Source organism: Biomphalaria glabrata, chromosome 17, assembly GCF_947242115.1.
Source record: "Biomphalaria glabrata chromosome 17, xgBioGlab47.1, whole genome shotgun sequence".
Classification (NCBI taxonomy): Eukaryota; Metazoa; Mollusca; class Gastropoda; family Planorbidae; genus Biomphalaria; species Biomphalaria glabrata.
The window spans coordinates 22,787,556-22,805,469 of record NC_074727.1 but is presented as its reverse complement, the minus strand read 5'-3'; the positions used below and the strand labels follow the sequence as shown (position 1 = coordinate 22,805,469).

The window sequence follows — 17,914 nt, the reverse complement described above, 5'->3', positions numbered from 1 at the left end:
TGGAGCACGTCTTTCCACCCAGAAAAATGCCAGTTATTAAGAGGAAAAAAAACAACTATTCACTTTCTTCCAGTCACACAGACTATAAACTACAAATATCTAGGTGTAATAATAAATGAAGCAAAACATTGAGGTTTATTAAAAGAAATGTTTGCAAATCAAACAAAATCATAAAACTAAAATGCTATTTAACTTTAGTTAGGCCAATATTAGAATAGGCCTATGCATCCTCTGTTTGAGATCCCTCAACTCAAGAAAACATGATGAAAATAGAACAAATAGAGCCATGAGATTTATTACAGACGAATATTCAAATCTCATTAGAGTTTCACCATTAGTAAAATCACTCTTAGAGACACTTCAGGACAGAAGAATAAAAAGAAATCTATAATACATAAAAAACTAAACCATAATTTACAAATAAAAAAAAAAGGAAATCTAATGAAATACTCAGAAAAACACAAAGATAGAGGCTCCTTCTTCCGTAGTGCTATTAGAGAATGGAATGGTTTGCTGAATTAGCCCGAAAAACCAACGATTTAGTAGAGTTTAAGTAATTGATCAACATACATGACTAGATTGACACATAAGATTGCGTAGGACGTAATTATCTTCTTCTTTGAAGTAACATCTTATCTTATATAATACGTCTTAATATAATATATATATATATATATATATATATATATATATATATATAGAGAGAGAGAGAGAGAGAGAGAGAGAGAGAGAGATAGATAGATAGATAGATAGATAGATAGATAGATAGATAGATAGATAGATAGATAGATAGATAGATAGATAGATAGATAGATAGATAGATAGATAGATAGATAGATAGATAGATAGATAGATAGATAGATAGATAGATAGATAGATAGATAGATAGATAGATAGAGATCAAAGTTAAAGGACATTGAAATAAGTTCGAAATTATGGCCATGTCAATAGCCTACATGATAGCCTATAATTCAAGGTTAGCTTGAAGAGGGTTTTATATACGCTAATTAACTACGTCAAAATCTTGTAAGATCAAAGCTCTTGTACCCTGCACGTGTCGATATAAATAGCCTATGTGGGCGGGGTTTTTTACAATAATGTTTGACTTTTAACAACTTTAATCGTAACCTCTTATATACCTCTCAAAGCCTCAACAGAGTGTTTATTATCATACAATACAGATCAAAAAGTACATGGACATCGTCATTATAATGGGGGACTCCTACGCCAAGGTGGGCAGTGGCAACAGATGTTACGAGGAGATCATGGATTAGCAGGGTCAATGCGAGAAGAAGGACAACGAGAAGAGTTTCGCCGACATGTGTGCCAAAAGCAACTTAGGCCCTAATTATAAATGGAATTGAGTTCCCACAATAACAGATAGACAAGGTGACTTTGGTATCATCAGATGTGTGAACAGAAACAAAATTGACCACGCTTGTATGCTGAAGAAGTTTCGTTGCTCTTTTCGGGATGTACGCGTCAAACGAGGAGCAGATGTTGCTTCAGACCTTCTTCATCTTCTGGTCGCCCGACTAAAACTGAAGTTGAAGAAGAATTGGGCAGTATGATTAGAGTGTGGTGTGACATAATATACGAATGGGTTCAAATATCAATAAGTAGGTTATATTATAAAGATTCTCAACTAATTTTGTTCATACATTATGATTTCTGCTTTAAAATTGGACCGCCCCCCCCCTACCTCACAAGTCTAGAGTGAGGATGGCAGTAGCTGTAATTGCACCCCCACTTCACACCGCCACAGAAGCGGCCACACCCCACCAAATCGACAAACATAATAGGCCTACTGGAGGGAGGGGCGATAAAATCCAAAAAATAGGTTAAAATATTAATAATGTGTATATATTATTAGCATAAGTATAAAAATCGTATATAAATTGTGTGATTTCTCTACTAAAATTCGTCCGCCGAGTGGGGTGGCGATCGCCCCTATCGCCCTCCCCCACCCCCCGGATCCGACAGTGCATAAGTAGGCCCTATAAGGCATATAGCGTCGCGTTTATTCAACCCAAGGCGGTTCAAAGCAAAACGCTACCAGATCTAGTATGCTATTACCTGCAACAAGATAATTTCATTTTATATTATTATTAAGAATTAAGATCTAAAAATGATTTAAGTTAAGATAGACAGTTCCACAAGAAAAAAGGGATGCTCGATAAGATATAAAATTATAAATATAAGCATGTGTTGCTATATAAATATACCAATAAGTAGCATAAACTATAAAATTTACATAGATCTAGTGTAACATAGTAAACATTTTTACCACAAATTGGGTAATTTTAAATAAATAGATCTAGAAATTCTAGATCTACATAATTAAGCTGGATAAAAAAAAAAAAAAAAAACAAGGAAGAAGTCGGACTTCCCAAAAAAAGAAAGGCGACTGCTACAAATACAGTACAAGTGTTTACACAAATTTTCACAATATTTATATACTTCTAGATTCTAGAGATATCTACAATCTAGTAATCTAGTTACTAGATTCTAGACCTATCTAGATTTAGATTTATATCTTAATCTAGCTCTAGAATTAGTTTACAAAGTTAGTAAGATTAATCTAGATGAAGATCTATCACAGTATCAGTTACACTACTTACAGTATCATATTAATATTATTCTAGATCTAGACTACTCTAGTCCTAGACTCTAGACTAGTCTACTAGTCTACACAATTTTTAGGTCAACTACAATACTACAAATTGAATTACTTATTTACTGAATTAGCCTTAGGTAGCTCTATCTTAATCTTCTTATAAGTTACTTATATTTATACTATTTATAGTATTGTCACTTAGTGTAAATTAACAACTGTAATATTAATAATCATATGAGTATTACTATACTCACTATACTGTAACTATGATATACTATTAGATTAGTTAGATCTATATAATAATATATGAGTGTTTCTCCAGTACTGGTTACAACTAGGTGTTGGTTCACTAAAAAGTCCGTATTTCATAAGATTGTTATTCAAATGTGACAATTTGCATTACATTGCATTAAGAAATGGTTAATCTATAAATTTTGATATTTTGAGCTCATAAGGTGCTAGGGAAATATTGAAATTGTAAAAAATGTGTGAAATTACTACCCAAAATGGCGGCTTTTGATGTAACACGGAACACCATGGTATGATTGAATTAATATCGTACTAAAACCAAGGGGCATAAAACTTCCATCTTTGTTGGAATATGTTAACAAGATCCTCATATTTCAATGTCATTATTTAGTTTTTCTCAAGGTTATCAAAATATTGATTAAACACGGCCACAAAAAGGCGTTTGAGGCGCATCGCGATGTGTCCCACTTTATACGGAATTACAATCCTCTATGAATTGTAAACAAGAAATAAATAATATGCTCAACATTGCATTTCTGTTACAACAAGCATTAAAGATTTCTTTTAAAGTATTTTTTTTGTTAAAAGCTTTCTAAACATGCATAACGAGCTTAAAATAGGTCGAGGTGTCCCAGATGAAGCGCCTGTGCTGCGTGTGTTAAGAATGGGATTATTTTTCCCACGACACTACTTTTTATGAATGAGAGTTCTTTTGAGCATCACAGGTATTGTGTAGAACAAAAGAAGTGCCGTTTCCGCTGGAAATACTAGCGTAGTAATTAACAGGAGTACGTAAACAATAGCGTGTCCCACAATTAACCATTGATGCGCCTCAATCGTCGACACGATCAATCGCCGGCAATCTTGCACAAAAACCTCATTTAATCTGTTTTTTGTGATCTTTTGTGAATCAACAACCCATCAGGTACGTAGATATTTCATTATTCTACTGAAATTTAAGCTTATTACAAATAAGTTTGATTGCAATATCCAAATCGAAGTGCTTTTTTTATTACGAGGTTACTAAATTTAACCATTCAATCATGACGTCACATGAAGCGTCTTGAACACAATTTAGTCTTAAATCGTAAAGTTAATCAATTTTAAAGCCTGTTACTAAACAAAAAGTTTATATTTCTAAAACAATTATGTTGATGTAATAGTAGACGTGTGTAGGGATTTAAAATAATTAATTTGTTTTTATTTTGAGAAGTAAATTGGATTAGGCGTTGAGGCGCTCCATGGGACTCCGTGCCGGTGTTTTCCATGCATAAATTATGGCGTCACATGTAGCGTCTAATGCGAGTTCAGGATTTGTTACGTTTTCTGTATTCATGGAAGTTTTAATTAAGATTAAATGATTTTAATATATGTAATAAACTATTTTCATAATTAATCATTTTAAATGAACATTTTTTGACATCTTTCATTTTATATTTTTTGTAATTTTACTTTACATCGTTTGGGGCGTTTCAGTGGACACTACTCCGTTTGTTTACAAATGGTGTCCTAGTTTGCGTCTGTTAAGTCCAAATAGATTTTAGTGATAGTTTGTTAAAGATTTTACAGTGTCAGATAATATTAGCTACATCTAAAAGAAATAAAGCGGTACTGTTTAAGAAATATTAAATAATTAAAATTTACTTATTACTGTAAATAAGATTTAGAACTATTAGATCTTTCGTTTGAGGCGCATCTCGGACACTTGTCTTTAAAACTTTAAAGAGCTTAACTCTAGATCTAGAAATCTAGACTGATTAGACCTCTAGACCTAAATCTAGATTTACTCTAGATCTAGATCTAATTATGTAATTCATCATCTAGATTTACTCTAGATCTAGACCTAGATCTAATTATGTAATTCATTATATTATAGCTAGATTTACTCTTGAGTCTTGATCTAGACCTAGAGTAGAGTAGAATAGTCTAGTCAGTCTAGATCTAATTCAATATCTAGATTTAGATCTAAACTAGATTATTAGATTAGAAATCATTAGATCTTTTATGAATCTAGACTAGTGACTCTAGACTAGATCATTTATGACTAGATTTAGAATCTAATTTTAGATTTAATAATATATTTTTCTTTAAATTGACCAGTATCTAGAAAAATATCTAGAGACTAGATCTATATTATAGACCTATTCTATATTAAAATGTAGATAGTATCTAAAACAAAGTTTGGTTTAACCTGCACTTAATTTCCATTGTATTGTTTATACAGTATATTCAATTATATTGTATTCAGTTCTTTCAGTCTACCACTGAATGATTATAACTTAAGTTAATATAATTAACAGTACTAGTCCTATACTATTGATTGAGTCTATCCCTATCAAGCAATTATGGGCATTACTAGACTAGATTTAAATAATGCACCAATATATAATATATTATATGTTTATGAAATTTATTAGTAGGCCTATATTATATATAATAGATCTATTTATTTAGATACTTATACATTTTTATAAATTACAGATTTCAGTAATGGAGTATCTGTTAGAGTTTCAAGGCGTCTACAAGCCTCTAAATTTACAAGCATCAAAGCCTGAGTCTCTAACACGTGTTGCTGTTTTAGAGCGGAGAGAAAAGGAAAGGTTGAGAAAAGCTGCATACAGTTAAGATTTAGTTAAGCCCACATGAAAAAGCTTGGATAAACAGAAAACGCAAAGAAAGAAAACAGCAAGCTAATAGTCCACTTAATGTCATCTCAGCAAAGGTTGGTGAATCACTAGGTACTGGATTCCAGACTCCAGTGGCAAAAAGAATGGCTGTTTCAAGGGCTTTGATGAAATTGTCTAGGTCACCCAAGAAATATGCTGCAGTTTTTTATGGTCTCACACAAATATGCTCCCCAAGAAAAAGTAAAGCTGTCCATGACATACGCTTTCTGCGCCTACCTGAGAGAAGAAAGCTCATCTTTCTAAACAACATTAAAGAAAGTATCAAAACCTAACTACACTCCACCAGCAAAAAAAAAAGTCATGTCTAGTGCTCATAGACAAGTACTCTGCAGTATCCTTAGTAAGTACAACAAACTCAGAGGTTGTGCTACTCATTTCTAACATTTTGGTCAAGAAGTTTTATGTCCAAGTGCAAATCAGAACAAATTGCAAGAAAAAAAATGAAGTGATTGCATTGCACAAAATGCCTTGGAAACAATATTCATTTTTTACAGTAGAGGGGATGTCTCAAGAACTGATCCCTCTCGATCATCTGTTAGTGCTCAAACAGGAAAACGTTTCATGCAAAAGCTACTTAACATAAGATGCAGTCTTGCTTATGTGAGTTCTGTTTGAAGATTTTTCTTTATATAGAGGGCATTAATAAATTTCTGATCAAAAAAGGACACAGAGAGCTGACATTAATAAATCCAGCTTCATCACTTGACTTAACTCTATGCCCAAGAACTAATGCCAATTGTTTTCATAAGCTGCAGTGCATTGAAAGATCATGTAGCAACTGTGGTGTGGATTTAATTAACAAGTATTGAGCCTTTAAAAAATTGCACGGATGAATTAGCAGAGTGGAGTATAGTATGTGGTCAAAGATGACGGCTGAGTATGTTCAGAGTGATGGTGCACTGCAAAAGGTATCAAAGTGGCGACCAGTAAATAAAGAAGGATCTTTCAATGACCTAGTGAGAGGTATTACACCTAACACTATTGCTTACAGAAATAGAAGCTGTTTCTGCTATCCATGCAGAAATTCATATGGCAGTCAGTGCCTGCATGATGAAATATGTGGCTCTTGGAAGGTGTTCAAACTTCAGAAACAAAATGGTAAGTACTTGTATTTATTTATTTTTAAATAGCACTTTACAATTATCTGAGAAAAAAACATTATTCATTTTAAAATTACCTAATTGATTTCTAAATGAAATTGTTTCTTTTTCTTTAGTAGTGCAATCTCAGTCAAATCTTGAAGACTCTTTAGATGTCAGTCCCATATGCTCAAATTCAAAGGTAAAGAGCTTTTACATATAAACATTTTCATTGAATCTTATGTTACCTGTATTGTATAAGTTGTTTTTTAATAATATACCCTGCTAAATAATTTTAGACTCATTTTAGAAATTAAGTATTTCAGCCTCATGTTGTTGTTTTTTCAGGCCCAAACAATTTCCTTCACTCATCAAAAGTACATTGTAAATAGCTGTTTGATTGTCAAGTATGGGGAAATATTCTATTCAGGTATAATTTTTGCACTGTGTACCTTTTAATTTCAATAAACTAGTTCAAAGTATGTTTTAGATTGAAGTATTAACTTTTCAACATTGCTGGTAATTTTTCCAACAGGAGTTGTGATAGAAGTCCTGGATGATCAGCGCAGAAATAATTTTTTAAAAAGGCACAGAAATAAAAGAAATATATTTGTATATCCAGAAGTGCAGGACATACAGTTAGTGTATGCAGACATGATTGTTACTGAAGTGATGTTGATACCAATGGCAATAGTTTGAGAGTGGAATGTTTTGATTTCTATTTTTGTCAAATAAAATTTGTGTACAGTTTTATGTGTTTTCTTTTCTTTCTCTTTTTTTCAAACCTTTTTCTGTGTGTTAAAACTAACAAAAGATATAAAATATATATTTGTCAATAATTAAAAATAATAATGATCATTCACTTGTGCACAGATAAGACAAAAATGTAAACTTATAAACATTATTTAAAAAAATGGTGTCCCATGAAGCACCTGCGACATTTTTTGAAATTAAAGCAGCATTTTTACAAATGGGTACTTTATGACTAGAATAGTGAACTTAATAATAAGTCAAATGGATCACTTTAGTGCAAAAATAAAATAATTTCTATATTCTCACAGAATATCTTTTAAAAAAACTTTAACTTGTAGTGTCACAGGTGCTACTGTGTCCCAATTTTTGAATTGAGCTCAAATCCACTTTTTCTATGCAAAAGCATAAATTTCAGTATCTAAAGACTAATATCAATAAAGACAGTCATATTATGCTAAAATACAATGAATTTATCAGTTGGTTGTTGTTAAATTATCAAGTGGTGTCCCGGTGATGCACCTGTGACGCAAATGGGGGTACCCCTTGAATAGACACTGCTGTCAAAATCTACATCTTGCAATTCATTTTCTATTGATAAATTCTTAAAGTGAACTGGTTGAAGAAGTGAATACAGTTGAAATGAAACCAAAAACTTCAACTTTAATTTTTAGCATAATGTGACACTTTTTGGCACCAGTACTGGAGAAACACTCATATATCTGTGGCATTTTACGTCTCGAGAGACGATCTTTTCCCTTTGCAACTTCTTGTGTGACTAAAGAGGCCAATCCTTGATACACAGCTGCGATCGCAGGTTGGGCATATATAATCACCAAGCGCCGTTGCATTTTCACCCTTCTTTCTGCTTCTGTTGTGTATGACATCTGCAATCTGTGACCCTTCCTTTATGCTCTCTCTCCATGTGGATCTGTCCAGTGCCACCTCTTCCCAGTTGCCAGTGTCGATTTTGAAGAGCTTCATGTCGCGTTTGCATACATCCGTATAACGTAAAAGTGGGCGACCAGCGGCTCTCCTGCCTTCTATTAGATCGCCATACAGGATGTCCTGTGGAAGTCGACCTACTGGCATTCTACGAACGTGGCCAAGCCAGCCAAGGCGTCTGCTGCTGATAACAGAGCGGATGTCCTGGCATCCTGCTCTATGTAGCACTTCCTCATTGGTTAACTTATCTTGCCACCTTATTTTAAAGATCCGCCTTAGGCATCGGAGGTGGAAGACATTCAGCTTTTTTTCCTGCCATGAGTAGGTTGACCATGTTTCACTTCCGTACAGCAAGGTGCTCAACACACAGGTCCGGTAGACTAGGGCTTTAGTACTGCTAGTCAGCAATCTGTCCAATGGCTGTGTGAAGCGTCTAGTGTGGTAGCTTAACTTGTTGCCACCGCTGGCTAGCATCTGTGAAAGGGGAGCAATTTTGTAAGTCTCTCTTGCCAGTACATAGCCTCTCCACAGCAAGTCCTATGCAGTACCTCCTCGTGGTGGCAGATGGAAACTGAGGCTGTGAAGCGTCAGGCTAAACTGCAAGGGTCTCGGAGGAGGTTTGGCCCCAAGATGTGAGGCAGACATGGCCCGTCGGCCTGCGGACACGCCCTGTTGCCCATCTATATATATATATACTATATTAAATATAGACTCTACTGGTTTACGTGACTTGAAACGCTAAATCATGTCTCTCTTATATTTTAAGAATATGCAGAAAAAAAATGCAGATTACAAATATGTAATTTGATTTCCTCGGAGATAAATAGTTGTTAAAAAATATATTTTTAAGTTTTATTTCTTATTACCATATATAATATTGTCATTGGAAATATGCCATTTTGGTTTTAAGTTTTAAGTAAGGCTTAATTATAGGGTAATTCTGCAGGATTTCAAGGGGCAGCCATCTTTGTTATTAAATTGCTTAGACTGTAATCTTGTATCTTGGGTTTTCTCTCCGATTTGGGTTTTTGTTTGTTTTTATTTTTGAAGCTAAATAATATGCTAGATCTAGCTATACTGGTATCATGATCTAGTCCTAATAAGTCTATTAATTAGACTCAGAATCTAACTGCTAGAACTAGACTAATTACTATATTAATATGACAAGGTTCTTAAAGGCAATATATGTCAATTAATTTTTGGTAATAAACTGTGCTGATATTTATTGTAGGCCTAGTTAAATTTAGATTCTCTATATCAGAATAATTCAGAATAGATATAGACAATATTTAGATTTTAATAATTAAAAAGAAGACAGAACAATAAGAAACGTATTGTATTGACACCAAGTCAAAATTAAAAGAAAAAATAGCATTGCTTTGAAAACACAGAAGTAATGTTAATTCTAGGTATTTTTTAAGACACTATCTTGGGATTTCTTTGGAACATAAACAATAACAAAATAGTAACAAAGATGGCTGCCCCTTGAACTCCTGCAGCATTACCAATTATAGACTATCTCCCTTTAATTACTTGCCAACATTTTTCTGTTGCTGTTTTGTCTTTCTTTCTAACAGCTATTAGATCTAATATTAAAATTCATTTAAAATGATAGCATAAGAACAAAAAAACTCTCTTAAAAAAAGTTATTGAAAAAAAGAAGAAACAACTTCATCAATTTATTATTAACATTTTTTTAGACCTTCAGTTCAGTAAATACGCTTAAAAATTCATAAGTTGACAGCATAAGAACAAAAATCTCTTTAAAAAAAGTTATTGAAAGTCTAATATAGATAAGGGAGATAAATATGCTTTAAAAACAACATGGTGGTCAGTAAAGGTATCTGGGCATCTAAACTATTACCCTGGTCTCTACTATAAAAAAAAATATACTATACTATAGATCTATATTTATTTATATTATTATTATTATTAATTATAGATTATAGGTGTCCCAGTCATCGTGTCATTCACTGGCGACCTTCGGTAGGGGTTGTTCTAGAGTTCTGTTAAACTAAGTTAAAGGGTTCCACCATTCCATCCGATTGGGGGTGTAGAGGCGTGGTGCGAGTCTTTTCGATGCAGAGTGTCCGGCACATCTCCTGAAAGACTCTGGATTCAAAGTTTCGGCCCTGGTCTGAGTGTTACTCAATTGGAGCACCGTACCGACTTATCCAGTTCTCTACAAGGGTTTCTGCTACTGTGGTGGCTTCTTGATTAGGTATTGCATATGCTTCAGGCCATTTAGTAAAATAGTCGACAACTACCAACTTATTTCCTTTCTTGGTTTCAGGAAATGGCCCGGCAACATCGATTGCGATCCTTTCAAAGGGGTTCCCAACGTTGTATTGCTGCATATGTCCTCTTGTTCTACATTGCGGGCCCTTGGCTGCTGTACAGACATCGCACCTTTGGCACCATTCTTCAACATCTTCCCATAAAACCAGTAAAACCGCTGGCGCACCTTCTCCAAAGTTTTGTTGACACCAAGATGGGAGCCACTGAAGCCATTATGCATCTCTTTCAGTACTTCCGACACCCTAACCTTAGGTAGTATCAGCTGAAAGCGATTGCTTGTCCCGTCTGGCGTTTCCCATACTCTCTTGAGGACACCGTTCACAATTTTTAGGGAGTCCCATTGGGCCCAATATGCCTTGGTAGCGGTTCCCCTATCAGAGATGTGTTGCCAATCTGGTCGTGGTCCATCTTCCTTCATTAACTGATCCTCTCGGATTTTTTCGTCCGACCACGGTCCGGAAGCTTCTACCTCAAGACAATGGTAATCCACAACCGCCTCTTTTTCTTTGACCTTTCTACAGTGCTTGCATTCAGTTTTGCAAGGTCTTCGGGACAGCGCATCAGCATTCTGGTGAGTCTGTCCTTTTTGGTGCTGAATCTCAAAGTCATAGATTTGCAGACGTTCAATCCACCTGGCTACTTGACCTTCAGGACTCTTAAAGGAAAGCAGCCATTGTAGAGCGGAATTATCACTTCTAAGGGTGAACGTTTGCCCATATAAGTATTTGTGGAAATGTTTTATGGCGTCCACAACAGCTAGAATCTTATCTATTCTGACGTAATCTAGATATCTATGTCTATTGTCTCTATAGTTAAGACAAGATCTAGAAAATAGATTCTAGATAGATGTAGATCTAGCTAAAGTCTAAACTGACACTGAGTCACACTTGACTCAGTCTTCAGTGAAGTCAGTCAGTGTGACTCAGACTCAGTCACTTTGTACTAGAAAAATATCTACTACTTGGTCTTTACTTTAATTTTAATGACTTTAACAGACTTTAACTTCTTAAAAGTTTTTAAAATCTTAAATTCTTTAATAAAATTAAGTTAAACTTGGTAAACTCATTTAAAACTCCTAACGACAAAGACATTTAAAATTTAAGTATAAGTGTAGATCTAGATCTTTGAAATGAATAGAAATATCTCCTAGATCTAGATCCCTAATTTATAAATAAAATATTATTTCATTCAAACCTAGACCTCCACACCTCCAAGCGGCTAACCAATGAACACTAGTTCTATGACACTGCTGTTATTAATCTGATTACATCAGCACATATTGAATGATGATATTGACTTAACTATTTTATTACAGTTTAAAATGCTTAGTCTTTTTTTTTTATAACAAACATGGCTATTTATCTAACTATTAATTTTATGAAATGCAAGTATTTACATATTTCAAAGTTCTCAGAATGATTTATATTTCAAACTAGTAAAATATATGTAGATCTAATGTTGATAAGCTTAAACTTTGTTCATCCTGTCAACATCACAACACAATTCTGCCCACTAAACAATTGTGCAAAGTTGTTTTTTTATCTTTTGAATTTTCCCCCAGTTATTTAATTAAGCACCTAAGTAAGAATTGACAATACATAAACTATCAAAACTTCCTTTAACTTTAAGAGTGTTAGTGTTAGTTTCTATTAATCAGCCTGGTCATGTCACTGTGGTATGCACTTTAGCTAGACAGTCTTTTGGCATTCAGAAGGTTTTGGGTTTGAACCCTGCCTGCTGCGATCCCTTGTCGTCCTGCGGGATGTTTGGACTAAGGTGTACTTATTTTCAAATCTGTAAGAATGTCTGAAACATGTCAAAGAAACAAACATTTGTTGACCATGAAGCCAATATTTCATGACAATCTCATTAACCTGATTTTACGTTTTGGAAGGTCCATGTAGAAGGCATGGGTCACTTTCACACTATTTGAATTTCTAAAGTAAACAAAAAAAATTTTCTTATATACAAGTGTGACCTTACCTAAAAAAGTAAAGTGTGGCTGTGCATCATATGCAAGACTAAGCTATTATAAATTGTGTGTTCTTTTTCATCTGCTGCATGGACTTTACCTCATGTATTAAAGGGAATATTTATTAGATTCATGATACATTTCAAATGCTAAATGAAAAGGAAATATATGTTTTTTTTTCTTTTTAAAGTTTTCTTAGGACTAGGAAATATGGAAAGTGTGCCAGAAAATGCACCAGAGCATTGCCCTGGAACACAAAGTGAACTAGCAGGTAAAGCCAGTGCTTGTGAGGGCTGTCCCAATCAGGGAGTCTGTTCATCTCTTCCAAAACTTGGACCGGATCCAGCCATCGAGGAGATACGTCAGAAGCTATCAAAGGTTAAACACAAGGTAAAAAACAAGTACAGCCAGTCACATAAATATTACAATTAAAACTTAAGTTTCTGCACATTTATCATTTGTAAAGTGACAAGGTGCACTCATTTGTCAAGTAGTGCAGCCTGATCCTTTTTTTTTCTTGGCATCTTGTCTGCAAGATTCTTCTTTAACTAGTCTGGAGGATAGTCTTGGCCAAGGACTCATATTGGAAACTACCCAGGTTGTTTTCATTGCTTCACAGTATTGTTAGACACCTTTTATTCACCTGCTAAATTAAGATAGCATGCCTCTTGGTCTTTCCTATCTTATTATTAGTTTAAACTAAACAACACAGAACTTGTCGACTTTTCCATTGACCAGGTACTTGTACATAATTGTATTGACCATATACATGTACACATTTGTATTGACCACATACTTGTAAACATTTTTATTATTCAGATACTTGTACACATTTGAATTGACTAAATACATGTATGCATTTGTATTATCCAGATACTTGTACTGTCAGGCAAAGGTGGTGTGGGTAAAAGTACATTGACAGCTCACCTGGCTCATGCTTTAGCTACAGATGAAAGCAAGCAGGTAATGTTTTGCTTGTGTTTGAAATATTTCATTTATCCAGCAAGGTTTTGTTCATGTTTGAAATGTATTTTCATCCACTTTTGTATTTTTCCCATGATTAAAATATATATATATATATCTGTGGCATTTTTACATTTTGAGAGATGATCTTTTCCCTTTACAACTTCTTTCGTGATTAAAGAGGCCATTCCTTGATACACAGCTGCAGTCACAGGTTGAGCATCCGTAATCACCAGGCTCCATTGCATTATCACTCTTCTTTCTATACTGTTGTATAAGGCATCTGCAATCCGGAACCCTTCCTTTATGCTCACTCTCCATGTTGATTCTATTCCGTGCTACTTTTTCCCAGCTGTTAATGACACTGACACACACATATATATTGATTTCTCTGTGTTAGAAGCATTATTATATCATTATTAACATAGCTTTAATATAGTATGTCTATAAAATCAATAATTCTCATTTTTTGTTATTTGTATTGCTTTCCTTAGATTGGTGTCTTAGATGTGGACATTTGTGGACCCTCCATGCCCCGTATAATGGGGGCTGAAGGAGAGACTGTTCATCAAAGTGGTTCAGGCTGGTCACCGGTTTATGTTCGGGATAACCTCGCTATGATGTCTATTGGTTTCTTATTAGGTAACATTTTGTTTTAGTTCCTTTTGTTTCCCTTTAATTTTTATTCTTCTTTCAATTCATGATACTGAAGATTAAAGTTTACATAATGTAATGTCCATGTATATTGTTTGTAAAGCAATGAACTCACTTTGAGTTCCTCTTTTTACAATAACAAAAATTAAATTTACTAAGCTGATTAGATTAAGGTTTGTATACCAGACAATAAAAAGAAGAAGAAAAGTGAGAACGAAGAAGAATAAGACTATAACAAATAAACCCAATAAATTTAGAATTAAAAATATTTTAGATTAGTTCAATTTACTATATTGATAGACTAAAAGTAATAAATATAGAAGGTGATTTTATTTTTTTATGAACGTTTGTACAAATTTATAAGAAATGAAAAAATAATAAGTTATGCATCTCATGCATGTTGTTTATGTTTTATGTATTATTGCTTCTTAACTTTTTAGTCTTCTGTCCTGAGGTGTCTCTAAATTTACTGATTTTTACTAATGGTGTTACTCAAATGAAATGTGAATATTTATTTGCTATAAATCTCTGGGCTCTATTTTGCATCTAGTTTAGTTTCTTAATGTTTTCTTGATCCCAAATAGAGGATGAATATTCCAAGGTTAAATAGCATTTCAGTTTTATAGTCTTGTTTGGATAATACAAATTTCTCTTTATAGTATGATTTCTTCATTAGTTCATCAATACGTCAGTTCCATGAGAACTTTTTTTTATTTATTATAATCTCTTACTGGTTTACCAAGATAACTTTTTAAAAAATTTTTGTTTCTTTTAATAATTTGCATTTTTCTGTGTGGAAAGACATGCTTGAGTTTGATTCCCATTTTTATAATTCATTTCTCTTCGTACAAATTGAGTATCTGTGGTTTTTTTTTACTGTTCTATATTTTAAATGCAATCGTCTGCAAATAGTTTAACTTTTGTTCCTGAACTAATGCAATGCAATTACGTAGCTCAATTTATGTAACTTAAAAGCAGTTCTGGGCCTAAGACTGATCTTTGAATTACACAAGAGTTAATATATTAACAAGCAATGGTAGTAAAGTTTATATTATGTGTTGGAAAGTTATAGTATTTTACATGTGATGTTGGTGAGTGATTCTAGTCTGTAATTTCCTGAATCAGATTTTTTTCATTTTTTAAACAATGGAATGGCAAAATCTTCTTTCCAGTCCCTTGGTACACTACCTTGATAGTTGCTTAGTTTCACTAATTGACATAACATTAGATAACATATGGATTTGTTTAGGCATAACCCATAATTTTTTTTTCATTAACATTTGTATATAAAAAGGAAACAAAAGTTTAATTACATTTCAGGATCTCCTGATGATGCTGTAATATGGCGTGGCGCTAAGAAGTCTGGCATGATCAAGCAATTCCTCCGAGATGTTGATTGGGAGGAACTGGACTACCTCTTGGTAGATACACCTCCTGGGACATCTGATGAGCACTTGGCTTTAATACAGTTTCTATCAGGTGCAGGGATTGATGGTGCTGTCATCGTCACCACCCCTCAGGAAGTGTCCTTGACAGACGTCCGAAAGGAGATCAACTTCTGCAGGAAAACATCACTACCCATAATTGGCATCGTAGAAAATATGAGCGACTTTATTTGTCCGAAATGTCACAAATCCTCTGTTATCTTCCCACCCACTACTGGTGGAGCACTAAAAATGGCAGAAACCTTGGGAGAAAAATTCCTTGGCAGTTTGCCACTTGATCCAAGAATAGCAAAGTGCTGTGATGAAGGAAAGTCTTTCATTGAAGAGGTTCCTGACTCTCCGGCAGTGACAGCTTTTATGAACATTGTAGAGAAAGTCGTATCATACTGTAATGAGTTTGTTAAAAAAACAGAAGCTGAAACAGGTGAGGCTATGGATTTCTCATAAACAATCTTGTCTTTGTGGTAAAAAAAAATGATTACAGTATGACCACATCCAGTTCTCATTTCATTTTTGTTTTTAAACATGTATTTCACACTATTTGTGGTTAAAATAAATATAATTACAATAAGATAATCTAAAATCCTCATTTAACCTATTTCATACAAGTATATTATTGTGTTTTGGAATCTATTGTTGTTACTTCAGTTATTTTTTTTTATAAAGATAAATTACAATTTTAATTAGAAAGAGAAAAGGAAAAAGTCTGACATAAAAATAAATGCAAACTGCTTGAACAGACTTTAGAAAAGAAGAACAAATTAAAATTGCAGAATGAGGCTTTGCATTAATTTTTTGTAGTTGCTTTAATGGAAGTGATTATGAATGAACAAAGCTTGTTTTTAAAGGACTAGCTAAATTAGCAGACATGATGGACTGTAACATGATTCACCTTTTCTTGATTCAATTGCACCACACTTTTTAACAGTTCTGTTGCATTAAAAATCTTTTTTTGTTCATATTACAAATACAGATATATTTTTTATACAGTCAAACTTCTTACTTGAGACTAAAATAACCAATAAATAACCATAGAAGTTTCACATAAATTTTAACTTATACATCCGGGCAGGTTGTCATTTTTATTATTTTGCTATAGTTAACTTTCAATTTTGTAATGAGATGATGTTGTATTGGTAACCTAGATTTCTAGTATACTAGATAAAAGTTGTTAAAGGCAACTCACATCTTTAAACACAGAGTTCTTATTGTTTTCATTGAAATTGTATTTGTAAATATTCTATTGATTTTCATGGAAAATTGTATCTATAAATATTCTACTGATAGTTAAATTTACTGTGTCTATTCATGAAAAAGATTTTAATTGAATGCACTTAATTAAATGAAAATAGTTTCATCTAGCCCCACTAAGAAGAGCTAAATGAATAAAGTAAAACGTATAGGTTCCCTTACAGACCTTGCAATCCATGGGGTAGATGCTGTAAAGGTCATCTGTTTCTATGGCCAACGGTTAACAAGCAGGGTGTCATGTGGCCAGCACAACGACCAACCACCTTTACTTTCTCCAACTAAAGTCAGGTACCCATTAGAGTTTGGTTGGACTCAGGGTCGCCCTAAAAATCCTGAAATTCAAAATCCAGTCTTCGCAGAGATTAGAACCCAGAACCCCAGGTTCTGAAGCCATGCACTTAACCACTCAGTCACTGCGCCCCCTGCTAAATAAATAGCTTTTGTTTTTCTTTATTATCACTTTCAAATTGTTTATTTCTAATCCTAAAATAATGCTACTCAACAAACACAATAAAAAAAGATAATACAATTTTAAAGTTTAACAAGTTCAGCATCATCATCCTATGTCCCTTAATTTGTGTCATGGGTATTCTACTACTAAATTTGAAATGATTCATAACTTTCATGTTATTAAATATCATGTACTAAATTTGAAATGTTACACATTACCGCCAGGTTTTCATTTGTTCTTTTTATTGTATTTGTTCTTTGTTTTTTTTTGTTTATTTGTGTATATGGCAAAAAGATAACCTAAATCCACCGCTGGCGAACAATGGTTATGTCTGTGCTGGATGTGACAAAATATGTAGGTTGCAGCTGGGACGGCTAGCCCTGTAAAGTATTCCTTAATCTTTGATTCGAAGAAAAGCCTTATTATGACAATATCATACACGTATATGAAATGCGCAATTACTATTAAATAATTGGAAACATAGCCTTAAAATATTTTTTTTTTAAAATCATTGTGCAAAGTTTCAACTTTATCTGAGAACGGGAAGTGGGAG

The 17,914-nt window shown here is 33.6% G+C and overlaps 2 protein-coding genes across 5 annotated transcripts; both read left to right on the top strand.

The window, feature by feature from the left end:
• Window positions 1-2,448: 2,448 nt before the first annotated feature.
• On the top strand, window positions 2,449-17,578 carry LOC106056305 (cytosolic Fe-S cluster assembly factor nubp1-like). 4 transcript variants are annotated; one of them, XM_013212988.2, is made up of 5 exons: window positions 2,449-2,566; window positions 12,788-12,987; window positions 13,471-13,560; window positions 14,055-14,202; window positions 15,535-17,578. In XM_013212988.2, exons 2-5 carry the CDS (start codon window positions 12,808-12,810, stop codon window positions 16,104-16,106), a joined length of 990 nt encoding a protein of 329 aa, XP_013068442.2. In that variant the 5' UTR covers window positions 2,449-2,566; window positions 12,788-12,807; the 3' UTR covers window positions 16,107-17,578. The 4 variants fall into 4 exon arrangements, with proteins under 4 accessions (XP_013068442.2, XP_013068444.2, XP_013068441.2 ...); XM_013212990.2 differs by having other exon boundaries at window positions 2,460-2,703; XM_013212987.2 differs by having other exon boundaries at window positions 2,461-2,754.
• On the top strand, window positions 5,481-7,385 carry LOC129923665 (uncharacterized). Its single transcript, XM_056015721.1, has 4 exons — window positions 5,481-6,651; window positions 6,770-6,834; window positions 6,981-7,062; window positions 7,168-7,385. The coding sequence occupies exons 1-4, from the start codon at window positions 6,408-6,410 to the stop codon at window positions 7,329-7,331; spliced, it is 555 nt and encodes a 184-aa protein (XP_055871696.1). The 5' UTR covers window positions 5,481-6,407; the 3' UTR covers window positions 7,332-7,385.
• Window positions 17,579-17,914: the final 336 nt, after the last annotated feature.